Source organism: Galeopterus variegatus, unplaced genomic scaffold (assembly GCF_000696425.1).
Source record: "Galeopterus variegatus unplaced genomic scaffold, G_variegatus-3.0.2 Scaffold430, whole genome shotgun sequence".
Taxonomy (NCBI): Eukaryota; Metazoa; Chordata; class Mammalia; order Dermoptera; family Cynocephalidae; genus Galeopterus; species Galeopterus variegatus.
Window position 1 is genome coordinate 314,562 of NW_007726541.1, and position 21,003 is coordinate 335,564.

Consider the following 21,003-nt stretch of genomic DNA (forward strand, 5'->3'; position numbering starts at 1 on the left):
CAATATGTGCACCTGTATGCCCTGAACTAGCATCTGGATATACGCCCAGTGCCGTAGAAAACAGAGTCTCTTCTTTGAGGAGGTTTTAACCTAACTAGGAAAATCAGATTAGTCACACCTCTGTGTGTAACTGAAAACCAAAACAAAACTTTCCTTCATCAAGGTCAAGGGTTTAGATCCCTGAACCCACTAGCCACCAAAAAAAACCCCAAACAAAATAATAATAATAATAATAATAATAATAATAATAATAATAATAATAACCCCCCCAAACCAGAGAAAACTCCGAACCTCCTTTGATGTCTGTCCCGCTCTAGCTCGGGCATGTGTTCTCACCTTTCTCATAGCCAATGTCCTTGAATGAGAAATCAACTTCTATTTTTTCACCTCTCTTAATTCCTCTATCTGCTGCAACTAGGCTTCTACCACTTGACTGAAAGAACATTTGACAAAGTCACAAGCCATTTTCTCTCCTGCCAAATAAAAGGAGCATGGTTTAGTCCTCCCTGGGTCTCTCTGCTGCACTTCAACCTGCTGGCCCTTACACTTCCCCCCTGCCTTGACCTTGCTGCACCCCATCCCTCTGTTCCTCCCCAGATGTTGTGTAGGCTTTCTTCTCCACAGCCCTTTAAAACTGATGTTCTTTGGGGGATCTGATCCCAATTCTCTTCCATCTCTCCCCTCCCCATGGTTTCCCTAGGATAGGGCTTCTTAGCATTTTGTCATGTCATGGCAAATATACAAAAGGATGATATTTTCAAGGCACAGTAGGATGAAATGATAGGCCTGATTGTGCTTGAAGGAAGCTGGTCTGGTGACTCGAGCTGGTCCTGTTGGGCCTCCCTGGGTGTTGAAGGGATCCATATTTCCACACAATATAATCCACTGATGATACACTGAACAAGAATCTTTGACCTGGAAGATCTTATCTACCTATGATTTTAGTAAATACGATCATTTCTCCTGAGTTCCCAACCCATGAATTCACTACTTGCTGGATTCTCTGCAAGAATGTCACCTCTGAATCCACCTGTCTTTGTATGAGCTCATTACCCTGTCGCATGAGTATCTACCCCATCCTCTGTTCCCTGAGCTGGTAAATAGAACCATGTGTCTACCATGTTGATGAAGATAGAAACTTAGAGGTCATCTATCCCTCTTCCTAATCCTTCATAGTCAGTTGGTTACTAGATCCTGGCTATTCCACCTTTAAAACACGTTGATTCTAAATCAATTTTCATCTCTGCTTTTACTGCCCTAGCTTGGGCCTTTATCATATCTTGCCAAATGCTTAAGATCAACCAAGTACCTCCTGCCTCCAGGATTAGGCTGTTCCAATCCATCTTCCTCACTGTTACAAACTTTTGGAAACAAACATCTTTGAGGCCCTGCGTTGCCCAGTTTCCTCCCCAGCGTCATCTTCTGCATTTCCCTGCTCCCACAACGTGCTCATGTCCTACTAGTTTCTGTGCTCTTTGCAGTGTGTGCATAGATGTGCCTTCATGACCGTATGCACACTCTTTCCTCTGCCTTCCTGGGAGCCACCCTACTCAAGCACCACCCTCACCAAGAGGGCACCACCAGGCTCTGCCAGGTGGGCTCCCTGCCGCCCTCCTAGTACAGAGGGCTGTTGGAGCACTGATGCTACGGCACATTCACCTTCCACAGCTGTCTGCCCTCTCGTCTGTGCTCCTTAAGGCAGAAATGTCTTTGTATTTCCATGGCTGGCTCAGTGCATAGCAGATCATCTTTGGATATTTTTGAACGAGTACATATAAAACTTTTGAACCAGGGGAACCTAAACACCAAGTGCATTTTGTGCAGACTGTTTCCTCTGATTAGAATACCCCCAGTTCCTGAAACCCTTCCCCCATGTCTCTCCACACATGTCCTTGTCCCTGCGAAATATCCTTCTAAAGATTCCCCAACTCTCCCATCCATGGCTGCTCTCTTCATTTTCTGTGTCCAGTGATGCTTTGTCTGTACTTTGACTATGTTGCCATCTGTTTACAATCCTTCTACCCAACCTGACTCAGGCTCCTAAGAATGAGGGGCATGTTTACCTATCTCTGTGTCCCTAGTGTCTAGCACAGGGTCTGGGCATAGAAAATGCTAAGCAGATGTATATCATGAAATAGATGTATTTATACCTAGAACGCTGGTCCTACTATCACCACTGTGAGATCATTGTAAAACCAGTCTAAGTGTTCCCACAATGCGAGGACACAGCAAGGAAGCTTTCTAAATGAAAGACTTCAGGGCAAGAGACCTGAAGTCTTTACTGACTCATACCCTACTTCCTACATCTTGTGACATTTAAAATTGCATAATCATCCCAAGCAGTTAGAATTATAAGTGACTAAACACTGGTACATCACATCTTTTACCTGCCTACTGAGTTAAGTACTTTACCCCCTAGGTTGAGTTACCTAAAAGAGACTTGAATCTGCCTAGTCACAGCCTGAACTATGGCATGGTACTTAGTTGCTTCAGCCAAGGCTCGACCTGGGAGGTTAAAGAGGTTTTCCTCTGAGCCTCTAAGCAGATCTGTACAGAAGGAAGAGCAAAGAAAAACATCGACTCCGCAGGGATCTCACAGCTGAGCCAGCTGGCTCTGCTCACCCTGAGTCTGTCTGTGGCTCTTCTCCCAGCAGGTGCTGAGTCTCTAAGCTAATTAGCATCCGGGGATGACTGAGCCAGCCGTCCCTCCTAATAACATCAGCGAACATCTCCTGCGTGCTCACTGTGTACCCAAGACTGTTCTGAAATCTTTATACATGCTGCCTTACTAATCCTCACAACTGTGAAATAGATGTTATTATTAAACCCAGTTAATTTAAGAGGAAATAAAACACAGAGGGGTTTAGAAACTAACTCAGGGTCCTGCACTTAGTGAAGGCTACAGGACCATAGCTCATGGTCTACCTGAAAGACCTCAACACAAGCCAAGATTGGAGCTCTTTCCCTTCTCGAAAAGAGAAAAAAGGTGAAAAATAATTGTTTTTGCCCCTTTATATTAATTAATTCTTCCAAGCACTTAAAGGAGGTAAAATCCATTTTCCTTTCTAATGGACCCTCTTCCCAGGATCAGTTGCCCAGCAGGAGTTTGATGTAATAACTGTTCCTTCCAGGATCTGTTTCCTAAAAAGAGTATTTTAAGTCGTCGTCCTGTAGAAAGAGATGCTGCTGTACCTAGTCATATCAAATTGGTCAAAATCAGGTAATTCCAGTTCCCAACTGACAAATTTAATTGTCCCAATGTTCCAGGTATCACTTTCTATATAAAAAAGCAATAATATACATTTTAAATTTAAATTTAAATTTTTTTTTCAAACTGCGATTATGCCCTGTGTCCCCCACCCAATTATCCTCGACCCCCCTCTCCCTCCTCCCCCCCCTCCACTTTATTTCCCTAGGTCTGCTCTCTCCCTCTGCAAGTCAAGCACACCACTGTGGTCTTTCTTTCCTTCCTTCTTTCTCTCTTAGCTCCCACTTATGAGTGAGCACATGTGGTATTTATCCCTCTGTGCTTTGCTTATTTCACTCAACATAAGTTTCTCCAAGCTCATCCATGTTGTAGCAAATGGGAGAATTTCATTCTTTTTATGGCAGAGTAGTATTCTATGTTGTATACATACCACAGTTTCCTTGTCCAATCATCCATCGATGGACATTTAGGTTTGTTCCATGTCTTGGCTATTGTAAACAGAGCTGTGATGAACATGGGAGTGCAGGTATCCCTTTGACATGATTTCCATTCCTTTGAGTATATACCTGGAAGTAGGATTGCTGGATCGTATGGAAGATCTATCTATAGTTGTATGAGAAGCCTGCATACTGTTTTCCACAGTGGTTGTACTAATTTACAGTCCCACCAACAATGCAGAAGTGTTCCCTTCTCTCCACACCTTCACCAGCATTTGTTATTCACCATCTTTTTGATTGTAAGCAGTCTAACTGGAGTAAGATATCTTGGTGTGGTTTTAATTTGCATTTCCCTGATTACTAGTGATGTTGAACATTTTTTCATGTACCTGTTGGCCATTTGTATGTCTTCCTTTGAAAAATGCCTATTCAGCTCCTTTGCCCATTTTTAATTTTTTTTTTACTGTATAATTGCTTAAGTTCCTTGTATATTATGGATATTAATCCCTTGTCAGATGCATAGTTAGCAAAAATTTTCTCCCACTCTACAGGTTGTTGTTTCACTCTGTTGATTGTTTCCTTTCCTTAAAAAATGCAATAATATTTAGGCCAAACACCACTAAAAATTTTAGCTTGATTCATATATTCAGGTAGAATATGCCGAGGTAATTCAAACAGGATTTATCAATGTCTTTTAAGTTTGTCTCATCATTTGTCCTGGAATTCTCCATCTGTAGGCTCTATTCTTAATTAATAATAACTCAATCTGAATTTCTTTATATGCCTTTCTTCTATATTCAGAATGCCTGGAAATGACCTGGAAAATGTAAAAACCCACGAGGAGAGCAAATATCTTCATTTATTATGCTGTACCACCCTTGTGCATCAAGGTAGAATTCTAATTTAGTTTCTTAGTATATACACATGTACTCCTTTATGACTGTTTTGAGTCACATTTTAAAAAGAAAGACGAGTGTAAAGGAGGTTGTCCAGATCCCCTGCAGCAAGGCAAGTGCTCCTCTGGAATGCTTATTTCATCTGCAGCTGCATTTACTATATACGTTAGCAACTACTCAGAAAACAAACAAACAAGCAAAACCTTTCTCTCCATTGCTTAAAAAACACATGTGTCCTGCAGAACTGAAATATAATTTCTAGAGGCTCCCTCTAGAAGGCCTACATATGATGACATTTTTAAAGTTCTAATGTAGTTATGCAACTGTGCTGAAGAGAGAGAGGCTGGGAGAATTCTAAATAGTTGTTGACTTCTTGCTTCAAGATGCACGCCTCTCCAGCTGGCAGGGCTGCTGTGGGAACACTGCAACTGACTCATCATTTATTTGATTGAAACTGGATTCCAAAGAGGGTTACTGTATTACAGTAGCATCAGCTGAGAAATGTGGAAATGCTGCATAATATGCTGGAAGACTGACCAACTTGATCTTATTATTGAATAGACTGCAAAAAGCAATCCACTTTCATCTTCATGAGTGTCCAAAATACAATGTCAGGTGGTAAAATATTTTCTATGAAAAATTGTTTAAAATGATATTATACATACCATACATATTTCTATGTATTCTGAAGATGGAAGTATATTTTCAGTAGACATGCTTATAATCCGTCACCTTAGCCATATTGATTTTTCCATGTTAAAATGATACTGACACAGTAATAAAGTTATCTATCAACATGTTCCTAGGTCTTTTGAAGTAAGTAAACATTTGAACACATAAATGTTTGAGTTGTCAAGTTAAATTAGTCAAGCAAAGTCATTCTGATACCTTTCCTTCAATATTTTCAGCAGTGAATAAAACATGCCCAAACTATCTAATATGCGTACTTAGATAGTACTTTCCGTATGTCTATCAAATAGGCTCAACTCTGTGAACTGAGCAGTAGTGTGCTGGTAAATGTTTAACAACCAGCTCTCTAATCTACAGTAGTGTCTGCTGATTTCCACTGTGCAAATACTTCCTCCATGCCCAATTTGAAGCTACCCGTGTGATGTCTCTGATGGTGGAGTTGGGAAGAGATGTGCCCAGTTGGCTCTTGTGATATCCAGGCACACCCCTGGAGTGCAGCAACTCTTCTAGGAAATTTCCCTTTTTACTTTCTTTTTCCTGTGTAAGGGCCACAGGACTCTGTAGGCTACAATTTCATTTGCAAGATGTGTTAATTGGAATAGGTAATCTCCAAGCTATCTTTCAGCTTAATTCTTTAAATGTTTTAACAATTTTCTTTCTCTGAACTTTAAGGCAGCCTGAGTATGACTACAGAATGCAAGAAAAATTCTGTTTAGTCCAAGTTTACACTCTAAGGACGTGGAGATGAAGGATGGATTCTAACACAGAGCATGTCATTCTTATTTCAGTAAGGTTTACTTTATTAAATTTAGGTATAGTTTTTAGAAATGTATCAAATGAGTGGTGCCCATGATTTTGTCACAATAGTGACAGTCCCTATGTTTAGCTCGAAAAGAAAAAAATCTGGGTCAATGAAGAGAAACATGCTATGGTTGAGTTATACCTGCTTAATTTCTACTTCTGTGTTTTCAAAATGGGCAAAATCAAAGGCACCTCTATTTCTGAACTGTAGGGGAAGTAATATCCAGTCTCCTTTTCAAGAATTTCCCTCTAAACCTTTCTCCTCACTCTTCATATCTGGGGAATCACTTGGGAGGAGACCAGGAGCTGAATATCGATGAGGGAAAAGGTCATGGTGTCATTGCAAGTGACATTGCAACCATAACGTAATATGAGTAAAAATCAACTTAATCCTTTCTTTCTGCACTTTTTAGGACCTAAGCACAGACTCTATACAGATCTTTAGGTCTCTAGACCCTTCCCCAGAAAAGAGAGGTGCTGAAAGGCAGGTATAGCGATGCTGAGAGGCCTAACTGGCTTGCAGATGGCTCTGAGGACACACGTGTGTCTCCTGCTCTGAAGCTTCTGCATGCAGAAATTGTCAGAAGCAAGTAAGGACATCTATAGATGTTACTAGATAATGAAGAAGAAATCCAACAAGTTTGGTATAAAGGCGGACTGATAGCAAGGCGTGCATGCCCTCAGACATTTCTTCCTTCGACAGGCACTGTTTGAGTACCTGTTATGAGCCAAGCCCTCTGCTAGCCAGCTCTGAGGATCCAGAGCTGAGGCAGACATGGTCCCTTGCCTCAGAGGAGGAGCCCCTCTGGCAGGTGCCTATGTTTCTACGGGTGGATTTGGTTGTTGCTGTGAAACTGTTAGATTGCATTGAGTATCTAGCAGGCCTTTGATGAACGCTCGTTAGATAAATATTTAATGAAATAAATCATAGTAAAATATAAGTCATCTTTTCTTTTCCTAAAACTCTGTCCAGGGTATTATGACAGGGACTTGGTAATCTAATTAAATAATTGTCACTTTGGTACAACATCAAGGTTTTATGCTAATAAACTAAACTGGACCTATTTCTTGCTTGAGTTATTTGAGAGGTACTTACTCACCATACCATCGCTTCATGCGATTCTCACAGCAACTCGGAGATAGGAGTATTTCCACTTTAAAAACAAGCAAGCTACAGTTCAGGAAGATAATAAACTTGCCGCAAAATTGCCCGATAGTGGCAGAATTCAAATCCAGGTGTGTCTGACAGAATCTATACTTATCTTCCCTGCACTGTGAAGAATGAGCAGACCATCATTTCACCCTTCCCTGACCAGAGCACCTCCCACAGGAACCAGTGATTCCCAGACATTTCTCTCCTTCTAGGCATGATGACACTGCAAACCTGTGGGAGACTCACCTCCTGAGGGAGACGAGAGCACCACCTTTTACTCACCACCCTGCTTCCTTCACCTGCTCCTAACTGTACAGCCTCTAACCTTCACCTCAATGAGGGATTTTATTCTAACATGAAGCAGAGCCAGGAATGTAAAGAGAGAAATTATATGAACCCATGACTTGAAACAGTGTTCTACGAGGGCAGAAAAATAATCGAACCTCAGCCACAGATTTACAGAAACTAAAGACTTAAGGAAAAAAATTAATGTTTTTATGAACCCACATCAATCACACAATTATTTTTCCTTAAGTTACCAAAGAAAAAGCACAAAAGAAATGAAACCAGTTATAATTTAGAAAAGACACTAGATTGTGCTCGACATTCATTATGGTTATTGAACTGTATTTGAGTTTCCCAGAGATTGACAGAGAATAATGTCCTCCAGGAACCAGGGAATGTAAAGAAAATTGCACTATTTTAATGCACAGCAGTGCTGCTGAATGTCATTGCTCAGTTGCAGCAAATGCACTAAATATTTGAATCGATGTCCCAGTAGCCATAACATGCTTTCCATTTTCCTCCAGTTCTGAATGCATTTTGGCTGCAGAAAAGCTTTCATTTGAACATTAACATCTATTTATGTCCTTAGTTCCCTTCTACGCCTTTTTATAATAATGTCTGTGATTTCTTTTCAAAACCAGTATCACCATTTCGACTCTGAGCGAGTTAACAAATTTAGTATGAATACCTTCTCATCTGAGCTTTGGCATAAGGTCCAAAGGAATCACATCTTTCACAATTGGACTCTTCCCGTAACAATATATTTTTATTAATTATTAATTAACAATGCATTTTATTCATTGCTATTCTTATTTTCCTCTATGCCACATGACACCATAGATCTTAGATAACAGAGTACTGCAATAATTGAATTCAAATTGAATAACCGATTAATATTTTTAAATTAGATTCATGCACAATTTTGTGCAAATAGGTCAGTAAGATATTGACATTGTATCATATTTGTGTACAAAGGGCTCTTTCTTAGGACAAATCATCTATAATAAATAAAGCTGGCAATATAGCAATAAGAGAAAACCACAGTTATGCTCGACTGAGTGATTATGGCAGCCTTTCTGTGCAGGCTAACTTCAGTCACTGTTCCCTTTTCACCTCAATATTTCCACTTCTCTGTCTTTAATAAGTAGAGCCAAGGAGGAGATAGAAGGCAGATCCTAGTAGCTATAAATCTGCTGAATTGTTCCAATAACTGGGTTTATGAAAGCACTCTGTAGATGATATATTTCTTTATGAGGTAACTTTACAACGAAATTGTTCATACAGATCATATTATATCAGCTGTAACCCATAGGCCAGTGAAGTGAGTGTAAGGCTGATTTGAGCTTACTTTGGGTTGACCCAGTATGATCTTTATGGATGGTTCCAGTTGGTCTTAGACTTAACAAATACTTCCATTTATTTAGTTGCTGTTCTATGAGCAAGCCGTGACTCAGATTTTGTAGACATATAAAAATAAGAGCAAATCTTTTTTTTCTAGAACTATAAGTGTTCTTACGACACCTGAGAGGATATAATCTGATCCATAGATGCAAACATACGAATCAACTTTAAAAAACAAACAGGAATTTAAAAATCCACTGAACAGCAAACCAGACATCATTTACAGTAACTGTTGCTAAGGCTGTCTGGTTGCTTCCTAGTACAGGGAGGTTTTTTGTGGTGAGGTTTGAGGCATACAGGGAGCGTAGGGACCACCATTGGCTAAAATTTTAGAAACCACACTAAAGATTTATCTCTGCATGTTTAAAATGAACTCCTTACATGAGAAGATAAAGGTAAACTACCTCAGGCATTTTACAACTTGGAGAAAGATTTAGTCATTGTAAAATTTTTTCACTTTTGTAATAATGTATCAAATGTCTAATTTGCTTAAAAATCTATTAACCAAATGTCTTTTTATCTCAAATGCAGTAAAATACAGACATAGAAATCATGTGGAATAATAATTTATGCATAGTAGGGAACCAGTGGTTAAGCAGAGTTTGGTGTGGTTTGCATTACTTATCACAGCTCCAGCAGCAGACAATTGGCTGAAAAATTTTGCTTTTTGTATGAATGAAATCCAGAGTTTAGAAGGAGACTTTAAACTGTAAAACCCAAAGATCAAATAAATAAGTAAAAAGCCAGTCACTCATAATTTTGCTTCTGCCTGTTCTATTTTGAATGAACAACTTTAACTTGGAGAAACTGTTTCTACAACTAAATTTTTTCCTGTGCCGTAACTGCTGGTAGAAGTCACTCTTCTTACTGAAAGAGTTTCTTCTTGGCTGATTACAGCCAGCGTCATGATCAGACACAGCAAGGGTGTTGCTGGAAGACAGTGTGGTGGGACGAGCGCAGCTGGCTCCACAGCTGTGTAAACTGTGTAATTCTATGGTTCGAGTGGGAGGTAATGAACAGCCCTAGACTTCCGCAGATCCACAGGGTATGTTCAAGTCTCTCCCTCTCAGAAATGAAGGTTTTGCCTTGAAACTTCTGGTTGCGGTTTTGTAAGGTCAAAACTAATTAGGGCATTCAGTTGGGGGAAGAAGGAGGGAGAAAAGGAGAGGAGATTGTGAAAGAAGGGCACCACCTGCTTATTTGGCTGAGTGTCTGCCTTGGGCCAAGTTGGACTAATGCCCCTCATGGCATTCAAAATGACAGGCACCTTCTTGAGGACTGATACCAGGTGGGAACGGAGGCTGGGACTATGCTCAGAAATTAAAAATTTCTGCAACTCAAAGACACTTGTAGAGTTCAAGCTCTTTTTCCTTACTGATGGACAATTATATTCTAAGGAGAACACATGTCATACCTTGACAAGAGTTGATAGTAGAGGCCTGAACAAGGCTTGAATTTACACTTTGGTAAAAGCCGTGTTTAGTTTTGGTGGCCAGTTAGGCTGTGTTGAGTTTTTGGCAATGGCAAAGGCAGCCGTGTAGGGAGAATTAGTCTATTTTCTACATTCTAATGCCTGTGCCTTATTTTTGCCATAGCTGGACGTCTGCAGTTGTCCCACTCACCCAGACCACGTTTCTTTCTTGCCTTTGTGTAGCACTCAGCTGTTGGCAAATCATATTCACATTTGGTTCTCAAAGTAGGTGAAAACTAGGCAAAGTGTTATTCACACGTCACAGGTTTCAGAGGTTCAGAGAGATAGATGATTCAGCTCAGAAGTAGCACACTTGGGTTTTGGAACCAGTGAATCTCCAAACTCATCACAGAACACTACTATTCAGAGAAGAGGAGGAGATGCTTCTCTTGACTTTCAAAAGTTAAGATCCTGTGATTTTTGAACGTACTCACCTGACCAGTGAGAAAGACCTCTCAAATTGAAAGGTTGTGTTCTCTCTCCCTGCCTCCCTCTTCTCTTCTCCCTGTCTCTCTTTCTCTGCTCTTCTGTTTATTTCCCTCCCCACACAGCACGCCCTCCTAGTTTGGAGGATAGTTTGAATTTCCAGTAGGTTTTTCTCATTTCCACGTCACCATTTGCAAAAGGTATTTCAAGGTTGATCCATTCAACTTAGTCTGGGGGGTGACATCCTTTCTCATTGTCGCCCTGTAGTCTAAGCAAGAAGGACTGAATAGTGGTAAAATTTAGCCCCAGAAGCATTTGCTTCTTATGGGAGTGGTTTCTGGATTTGTAACTCATTTTGTCTGCTCCTAGGACTAAGAGGTGGTCACCAGAGGCGCGTCATTTTTTGGATAGTATCTTAGAAGAATAGAAAAGATGAAGTTGAAAAGAGAAACGCAATGGACATCTTTCTCCACTTCTAGCTAATGAATACTCACTACGTGGCAGGCAGTATCCTAGGTGTTTTACATTTATGTTTACATTTTTACATTTATTAAATTATTTACTTTTATAAATTAGGTGTTTTACATTTATTACATTATTTGCTGTTCAAAACAAACCTTCAAGATGGTCACCATTCCATTCCATTTTACAGGTGAGAAAACTGTGGCAGGGAGAGGTTAAATGTTCAAGATCACACAGCTAGTAAGTGGCAGAACCAAGAAAGTCTGGCTCCCAAAAATAACCTCCTCACAACTGTACTACCTTGGGAAAAAAAGGGTCATTCTCCCCTCTGCTCGTTCCTCTCTTTGCAGGGCTTACTATGACTTCTGTGGGTCCTAGGCACTTTTGCCTTTGTGGGCCTCTTTCACCACAAAAAACATTAAAAACTGTATTTTATGGCTGTGTTGGTGTAAAGATAAATATAATCCACAGGCTGGATTATATTCATTTTTTCTTTCTGACTTTGAAAGAAATGAACACTTTTTTTAGGCCTCTAAAAATATCATTAATGTGGCTCTGTGCCTGTTGTGCCTAAGGGCTAAGTCAATACTGACTCTTTGGAATTTTTCTTTTTCACCTTGACCCATGTCCAGGTAAGTGAATGTACCACATTCTTAGCCATGCAGAAGTACCAAAGTGGAATTTCCTTGCAAACACTTCCTGCATTCAGAGAGAGTCCCTAGAAAGCCACTAATTAAGTAACATTTTTCAAACTGTGGGTTGTAAAATCATTTAGGTGTGTTATAACTAGCATTTTTATCATTAAAATATATTAAAATAAAATGGAGTGGGGAGGAATGGGATAGGATCATACAGAAAACACCAGGGTACATTTGCACTTTATAAGGGTGTTCAGGGGAATATTTTATTCCAATTATAAATACATATGTGTGTTATATGGGATGACATAAAATGCACTTCTTACAGTGGTTCTCAGCCAACTTTCTTTTCACAAAAGTACTGAGCTGGGATACATCCTTAGTTCTATCTCTTTCTTTCATTTGGCTTTAATGTTCTGCTTTAAGTGCAACCTCATAGCAAAGCTGGTAATGTAAGCTTGCTCTCTTGTGGTAAATCATGACTGTTAAGAACATAGGTTTTGAACTTGTATAATATGATCCATGCTCCTATTCTTCCTCTTAATAGCTGCATTACCTTTGCTAAGTTATTTAACTTCTCTATGACTTTGTTTCCACCGGGATAAAATAGGTATAGTAATTAATAACACCAATCTCATAGGGTTATTATGAGAAATAAACGAGCAACGGCTTATAAGGTCCTTGGGGTAGTAAACGTTAGTAAAGGCTCTCTACATAGTGAGAATGCAAATACTTATTTTCGGTCAGACCTCATTTTTATTTTTTTTCCTTTTTTGTCTTTTTTACTGACCGGTAACGGGATCGCAACCCTCGGTGTCGTACCCATACCGGGGACCAGCAACGGGATCGCAATCCTTGGTGTTGCACCCGCACCATGCTCAGCCAGTGAGCGGGAACCGGTCTCCACATGGGATCCGAACCCTCGGCGGAAGCGCCGCCGCGCTCCCAAGTGGCGCACTCTCCAGTGCGCCACCGGGCCAGCCCAGACCTCATTTTTAATCAGATACTCATGTGACTGCTTAATTTCTATCCCTGTTTGGGTGGATGTCTGGTAGACATCTCACACTTGACATGTCTGTATTTGAATTCCTTACTATTTCCCAGTCTCCCCAACATGGCCCTTCTGTCCTGATTGCTCAGGTCAAACTTTTAAAGTACTACTTGCTCCTCTCCTTCTCTCACACCCCATGTCCGATCCATCTTGGCTGTCCTCAAACACACATGGAATCTGACCATGTCTCGCTGCTTCTGCCAGACCACGCCAATGAACCACCTCCATTTCTCTGGATCGCTCTAATAGCCTCCAAACCAGCTTTCCTGCTTCTTCATTGCCCCACTGTAGCCCATTCTTAACATCATGGCCCCAGGGATTCTTTTAAAACCCATCAGATGGTGTTACACCTACGCTCAAGTCCCTGCAGTGTGCCACATTTCACTAAGCGTCAAGCCAAAGTGTTTGCATGGGCCCACTTGACCCTACGTGATTTGGTCCTTGCTCCCTCCAGAATCTCCTCTCCTTCTCCCTCCCCTTCACTCACTTCTCTCCAGCCACACTGGAATGCTCCTGCTGCAGGGCCTTTCCACCTCCCTTCCCTCAGCTCTGTCCCACTCTGTCCCCCACCCCATCCCGCCATGGCTCAAATTTCTTCTTCTTAGTGTCATCTATCCTGCAGTCCACTCCTCTCCTTCCTCCCACGTGCCTCATCCTTAGTCTGCTACATTCATTTTTGCCCCAACACTTATTCACTTAACACTATACAATTTGCTTACATATTATATTGTCTGTTGTCCATAATCCACTTTTAGAAGTTAAAAGTCATGAGGGTAAGATGCTATTTGTTTTGGCCACTAATATATCCCACGTGTCTAAAAATGGTCTGCTACATAGTTAACTGCTCAATTAATATTTGCTAAATAAATATTATTTCTTCTTACCTCTCCCTTTGGAAAAAAAAGGCCCAAGTGGAATAAGAGAGAAACTCAGGAACAATAAAGCTCTGCCTGTACCTTTGATTAAACCATGGTTTAATATTACACTAACGTGTCTTGGTTTGTGGAGATCAGCAAGAACGGGCTTTCCATGTCTGTAAATGGCAAATGAGAATATTGATGAAGTCCAGAATAGTTTTAAAACCAAGATGTCCATTGAATTCTCATGTCTACAGTTACAGCCCAAGTATTTACCATCAAAGATTCTGCTGCCGAATTGTTAGTTTAAGGTATACAAGTGGCAGCGAAGATCGATAGGAAACCTGCAGGCTTTTACACACACTTGCATGCATAAATGTTAAACAACTACTAGCATGAGATTACTCCTGTCATCCTTTGGTAACCTGTGTAGAAAGTCATGCAAATCCATCATCATTCAATAAGGCCATAAAATTGATTTTGTCTTTAACTATCCTTCATTATATAAAAGACTTGTAAATTAAAGCAATTAAAATGTCAACATGTCCCCCCTTTCCCCCCAAGAAAATCACATCCACTTTAGCACCTATCATAGTGGGTGTAGAGAGTGATGAAACAAAATATGAACAAATATAGTTAGTTTCTATCATACCATACAACGAAGAAAATGTTATGTCTATCGATTGTTCTCTCAGGCCCTCTTTTGTTTACATAACATAACACACTGGCTATAATAAGGCCTGTCCCCTAGGTCAAGAAGAAAAAAACGTCAGCTCTACAAATTAACTTCTGTTCCTGCTTATATTTTAACTCTTACTTGTACACTAAATAGTAATCATGAATTGAAGCTCCATATAGCAAAGAGTAATTTCATAGAGTAACTCCATAAATAACTTTAAAACATTTTTGCTTTACAATTAAAATGTATGTATGAAAATGTATTAATGTACATCTGCTGCATTTATTATGACTGATAGTTTATTGCTCTAGCTTACGTGGCCAGTGAAGAGAAAGGAAAAAAGTTCCTTGTAATGCCATGGCTAGGTCAGTGCCTAGAGGTAAGGATCATTATATCAGTAAATTCCAAAGGGTACATTGCAGCTTTGTCGAATCCTGTCATTTAGCTCATCAGCATATATGCTTAGCTTCCCTGGTGGTCTAAGAGGGTAAAGGGAAAATATAAATCTTACATACTCATTTAATTTTAACTATAATGGAGAACAGGTTAAAAGATGTGGGATGCCAATTAGAAACCAGATTAATATTTGGTTTTCTCACACTCCATTTATGCTAAGATTTCTCCAATATCTTATTCAATCATACAACAAATATTTATAGAGCATCAACTGTGTTAAAGACTTCAATCCCTGAATATTCAAATTAAAAATATTTTAATTAATATGGTATACATAAATGTGCCTATATACTATGTATTTATTCTTCTTTTAACTCAGCATATTTCTATAACCTTGCTGTGATCAAGTATTTTAATCCTTATTGGAAATATGCTATTCTATATGTTTTATATTATAAATAAGACTATATAAAAATCAGTGATATAGTATGTATCCAATAATACAGCTAGAGTGAGAAATACCAGTTATTTTCATACTGGATGGAATTTCAGAGATTTTAAATCTAAATCCCTCATCTTATAGTGGGGTGAATCTGGCCCAAAATGGTTAAATGACTTGTCCATGGTCTTACTAGAAAGATGCGTTACAGTCAAATTCTTCTGACTCTTGCCTTTCATTTTTCACATAAAACACACCTCTGTGGGCTTCCATGAAATTAAATTATATAGACATACACAGACAAACTGAAGAAGTAATTTACCATTTAGTCATAAGATAGTAGCAAATACAATACTTAGATGTTTAAAAAATTAATAATGCCTCCAGCAAAGATATTAAGAAAATTTAATCACCCAATGCGGATTTTGTCTCATAAATGTATAAATTGTTGTTGAAACAATGACATGGTAAACAGCCAAGTTAAATATTTAGGAAAAGGGCTTCTCATTGACTCATAGTATTAATCATTTATGTTCTTGTATCTTGTTTATATTATTTATGTTATCTGAGGTGATCTTCATTAGTAGCAACTTAATGCATGACATGATGAGATTATCAAATTAGTTAGCTTTAACTACGACACAGAAGGAGAGAAGACCCCACAAAAGAGGCTCTTGGCAGGCATTTGAATTCTGGCTACTGAGTATGGAAAACAACACTTAAAAAGAGAGTTCAGGCCACCAAATAAAAGCCAGACCCATACGATATGCCTTCAATTTGAAATCAGTAGTAAAAAATATTGTAAGGGGCACATTGGCATTCCTCAGTGAAGTAATGAAGAAGGATGCTTACCAAGACCTTTAGATTGGTGAAACAATCTCAGTCCAGCATGACAATATTCACAATTTGCCCAGGGACACTTCTCATTGCCAAGTGATGATAGCACATTCTGAGCCACCACTCCTCAGTATTATGACTTTCATAATTTAGCTAAGGGATAATGGTCTTCCTTCTCAAGAGAGGTTGGAAAGAGGTCTCTTGAGGCCCAGTTTATAACTTCATCTGGCAGACCCATCCATTCTTACAGACCCATCCATTCTTATCGTCTGGGCCAAGAGGAAGAAGAAAGAAGGAAGGAGGAAGGCTAATCATCCTGATGATTTGAAATTGTTTAGAACACAAAACCAATTTGGGAACTGTTGAGAGAAATGAGTTCTTTTCTAATCCCAAAGAGGTCCAACCTCTGTTAGCATTTCAGAACTGCTTTGTAAGGTAGAGATTACCACAGTCAACCTCAGCATGCTTGTCCTCTTTGGAAAGCTGAGATCTGTTTTAGTTCTGATGTTGCCCCAGAATAGCTGTTTCTGACATCCACTGGTCCCTTCACAGTCTCAGGCCCAGAGGATAATGGCAGTCAGGATTGGCTTGCTCTAGCTACCTATAAGAATGCTTGGGTCAGCCAGATAAGTTATAAACTAGACCTCAATAAACTTATTTTCTATCTTTCTTGAGAAGGAAGACCCTTATATCTTAGCTAAATTATGAAAGTCATGATACTGAGAAGTGGTGGCTCAGAATGTGCTATCATCACTTGGCAGTAAGAAGTATCCCTGGACAAATTGTGAATGTTGTCATGCTGGACTGAGATCGTTTCACCAGTCTAAAGGTCTTGGTAAGCATCCCTTTAAGGAATTTTAGATGTGCTTAATTCTTCACTTACCATAACACTTTGATTCACTTAAGCGTGTCATTGTGGAGAACATTTCTGTTTCAGCATCTTCTATGTATCAGATACTCTTCTATACACTGTCAATATGAAGATGAATAGAATACACTAGCCCATAGGAAAGTAGCTGCCAGAGGAGCTGCACCTCTTCATTGCATTCACTTTAATGCAGTGAATGAATGATTTCATATGGCAGGGTGACTTCTTACAAGCTAAACGTCAGTAATGTTCATTAGTAAGTGAGAATACAATTAGAAACACTTGCTACTGATAGTGTGAACATACTCTTCTGTTACAAGATGTCCTTTTAGCACATTTGAATTTCTCAGGGGGGAAAACTCTCCTCCAATGTTTTATATGAGGTCTGATGTGTCTAGGTAACCTTCAATAAATATGTCGACTTAGTTATCTTTAGCATTTATACTATCTTCAACAAATAATCATATGGCAATGTTGGCATCTACTCAATGCTGAGCAGAAGTTAAAAACCTAGGAAAGGGGTTCTTGTAGAAAAATAAAAGTCATGGTTTAGAACATTTTTGTTATCTCCTCTCTCAATTTAGGCTGGGCCTTGAAATTAGCATCTTTATAAATTGAAGAAAGACCCATGTTTTGGTGCTATTCTTTGATTGAGTTGGGACTGTAGGTGAAGGAGCATATCCTTCACTTAAGCTGTAGAGTTATTTCTGAAATGATATTATTAAGTACAGGCAGGGCCAGGGTGTAGTTGAAGGTATGCTTAAGTATTTAATTAGTATTCAAAATGCCCAGCCCACTTTATTTGGCAACTGTACAGATTAATTTAAGGGAGTTGGTACCAAAAATAATTTTATGATAGCTAAGTAAAATGAATATAGGAATATTTACTTCCTTGAATCATTGCTAAACCTCTAAAATGTTAAACATGGATTTATATACAATGAGCTGGTGTAGGAAAGCAAATATTAAACACAAATAGTTTAATCCAACAAAGAATTTCTCTGGAAAGAATAAACACTAAGTGACTGTTTTGGGCAGGAAAGGAGTGGAAAGAAAGGGCAGAGGAATGCTTCCTTGCTTAATTGTTTACAAACTGTTGTTAAGAGACAAACACAATTCTCTCTATGCCCAGATTATGTAACTTATTGGGAGTGTGCAGCCTTTTCCGTTCAGCAACGCTGATAATGACGCTAACAGTTTAATTACAACTTGCTGCTTAAGGAGATAAACAAGGCTGTTTGCTTTTTAAACCAGGGGTTACAATTACTTTTAAACGTGGAGGAAAGGCACATCTGCGAGTACATCTTACTTTGTTAGGAAAGCAACCAGAAACCAGCTGGAAAATAAACAAAGCCCCAGGAGTGAGCAGCCGGCGCAAAATTAGAGCAAAAATCACCCGATTTGAGCTGTGGAGCAGTAGGCGTTGAGGCGTAGTAAACAGGTAGCAAATGTAGGTGGGCAGAGATAGAAAAGTTTTCGGTTACCAGATCCTAGGCATTTTTCCTAGGATTCCATCACAGAGAGGGACTGAACAGCCCTCGCTCCAGGTCCACCTTACAGCCACGTCTCCGCCTCACCGTGCTGCACTTCAGCACCACGAAGGGAGGACAGTTCCTTGGACTGCAGTCCAGAGCACGCTCAGACGGCTCTCCCTTCTTTACCAACATCCTCTATACAGCATTTCTCTCTCGCTCGCTGGTGTCTTTCTTGCCACTTTGCATTTAGGGGTATTTCAAGGAACATACAGACGGGACCGGGTGCTTGTCTGGCTTGTTTATTTTGGAAAGAAGGGGACACATGTCCTCCCTGAGCCAATCTTTTCATTGGACTACAGAGCAATACAACCAGAATAAAAGACTGAAAGCCACTGTTGGCAAAGTGGCTCAACGTAACTGAGTAGTAGCTGAAACTTGAAACTTTTTTAGTGCTCTATTTTATTGTTTTGTTAAAAAATACTAGTAGAAGGTAAACAACATATAGTAACTGCTGCCTTAGCCCTTTTCCTCTAGTACTAAGCTAGACACTAATGGAATGTAGCAAGGGGCCAATGGAATAATGTCTAATATTACTGGATTGGGAAAATAATACTGTTCCTAATGGAAACTCTTCTCAGTCCCTTACAAGACCTCTCACAACCATATGCTGAATCCGAAGCATACAGGTAGGGGATTAACACTTTCAAAGTGATCACCATGGGCTACTACAGCCTGCCACAAAAATCGCCAAAGTTTTCTCAATAAAGTTCTCTTTTCCCCAGCCCCAAAGCCAGAGGCAAACATTTCAAAAGGGACAGGATATGTATGATTAAAATAACCAAACCACCAAGACAAAAATTACACTCCAAGGAACTTGGCTACTCTAGCACACTCCAGCCATAAAGATTTGGTTGCTTAACCAGTGCATTTTGCTTCTGTATGCAGTTTTCCCTTCTGTTTAAACTTCTCAATGGGGAATAAAATACCCATCATTTGGAGGTTCTCTTTGCTTCAACACATGTGCGTGCGCACACACACACACACACACACACTGATTCATTTCCATTTTTAAGAGTTAATTTCCTAAAGGAAAAGGTATGGTCTGGTTTTAAAACTTATTTTAAGTGAGAATCTTCAGGAAAATGCCTGCAGTATTTTTGCACTGGAGTTGCTAGAATAACAAGGAACCCTGGAGAAGAAGACACAGAAGCTAGGACTGAGGCTCAGGAGTCATTCAGAAAAGGCAGCACTCTGAAATTAGTGGCGAGCAACTTCCTCCAGTGACAGTGACCACACACTGGTAACTCACTCAGTGGGAGTGTGCAGCAGCAGCTGGAGTCTGGGCGTCTCTTATTGGATAGCCTGAGTGGACTCAATTGAGGCACTTTTTACTCTGAATCCCTCAGTCCTCATTCTGCTGCTCCCTCCTTCTTTCCTTCCTTCCTTCCATCTTTCGCTGTCTCCTCCCTTCCTCCCCATCTCCTTCCTTCCCTCCCTCCTTTACCTCAGTTACTCTTTTCACTTAATTCTATCTGGGCCACTTTGGGCACCGGTTTCAATGAAAGCATCAAATCACCTAGCATGTGTCCTATAGACCATGTTATTATTACCACCACCAGGGTTGCTTCCCAACTGCTTGGTGCAAGGAAAAGGTTCTGTTCCCAGCAGTCAACCCCACCCCCTCTCCTTACTCCAACACTGCAGCGGCAGTGTCACCCCGTCAACATCACCAGGGTCTGAATGTCACCAACAAGTTCCACCCTGTAGTAGCCCGGTCAGCGAACCTCAGCCACAGAGCCTGGCCAGACCCTCCGCCCGCAGCCAGCGCCGCCAGCAGCATCCTGAGCCGCTGTGGTTACTCCTCACATCATTGTCACCACTGACAGCACTTTCTGCTCCTCATGGCAGGGGAAGCCCGCGTGCGACTCCTGGTCGGGTGTAGAGCTCCGCGTACTACCCTCCCCCACCTCTGCAACACACACACACACATACACTCGCACGCACGCACACACACTCACACACGCGCACACACACACATGCACACACGCGCACACACACATGCACACACACACGCATGCACACACACACATGCACATGCACACACTCACACACACACATGCACACACACACACACACTCCTCACACCGGCGACACAAAGAGAGCGACTGAGCGAGCGCCTGGTGGGGGAGGACGGGGGCAAGAAGGGACACAACCGGGAGGGGACCCCAAAGGGGGGCGGGGTGCCGAGCCAGCCGGCCAGGAGCGAAGCAAGGAAGGGAGGCCAGAGGGTCGTCCTTACCTGCCCCCAGGTTGAAGGAGATCCTGGCCTCGGCGAGGTATGGCGTGTCGCTCTTGGAGCGGACTCTTCTGATGGGCCGCCGGTCTATATCATCCTCCGAGGATGTCGCCATTAATGTGGGAGGCAGGAGCAGGGTCGCCCGGCGAGCTGAGAGGGAGAAGGAGACGGAGACAGGCGGAAAAGGGGGGGAGGGGAAGGGAAGAGGCGCACACGGAGAGGGGGAGGGGAGAGGAG

At 40.8% G+C, this 21,003-nt stretch overlaps 1 protein-coding gene across 1 annotated transcript in view; it reads right to left on the bottom strand.

Moving 5' to 3' along the window:
- The window catches only part of LOC103587220 (phosphatase and actin regulator 1), a gene marked incomplete at its 3' end in the record, with an annotated part of 334,588 nt that overhangs the window by 286,184 nt on the left and 27,401 nt on the right, over positions 1–21,003 (bottom strand). Inside the window, exon 4 of the mRNA XM_008568660.1 lies at positions 20,770–20,916. Within this exon, the coding sequence (XP_008566882.1) occupies positions 20,770–20,916 (147 nt within the window). The remainder of the gene's footprint in view (positions 1–20,769; positions 20,917–21,003) is intronic.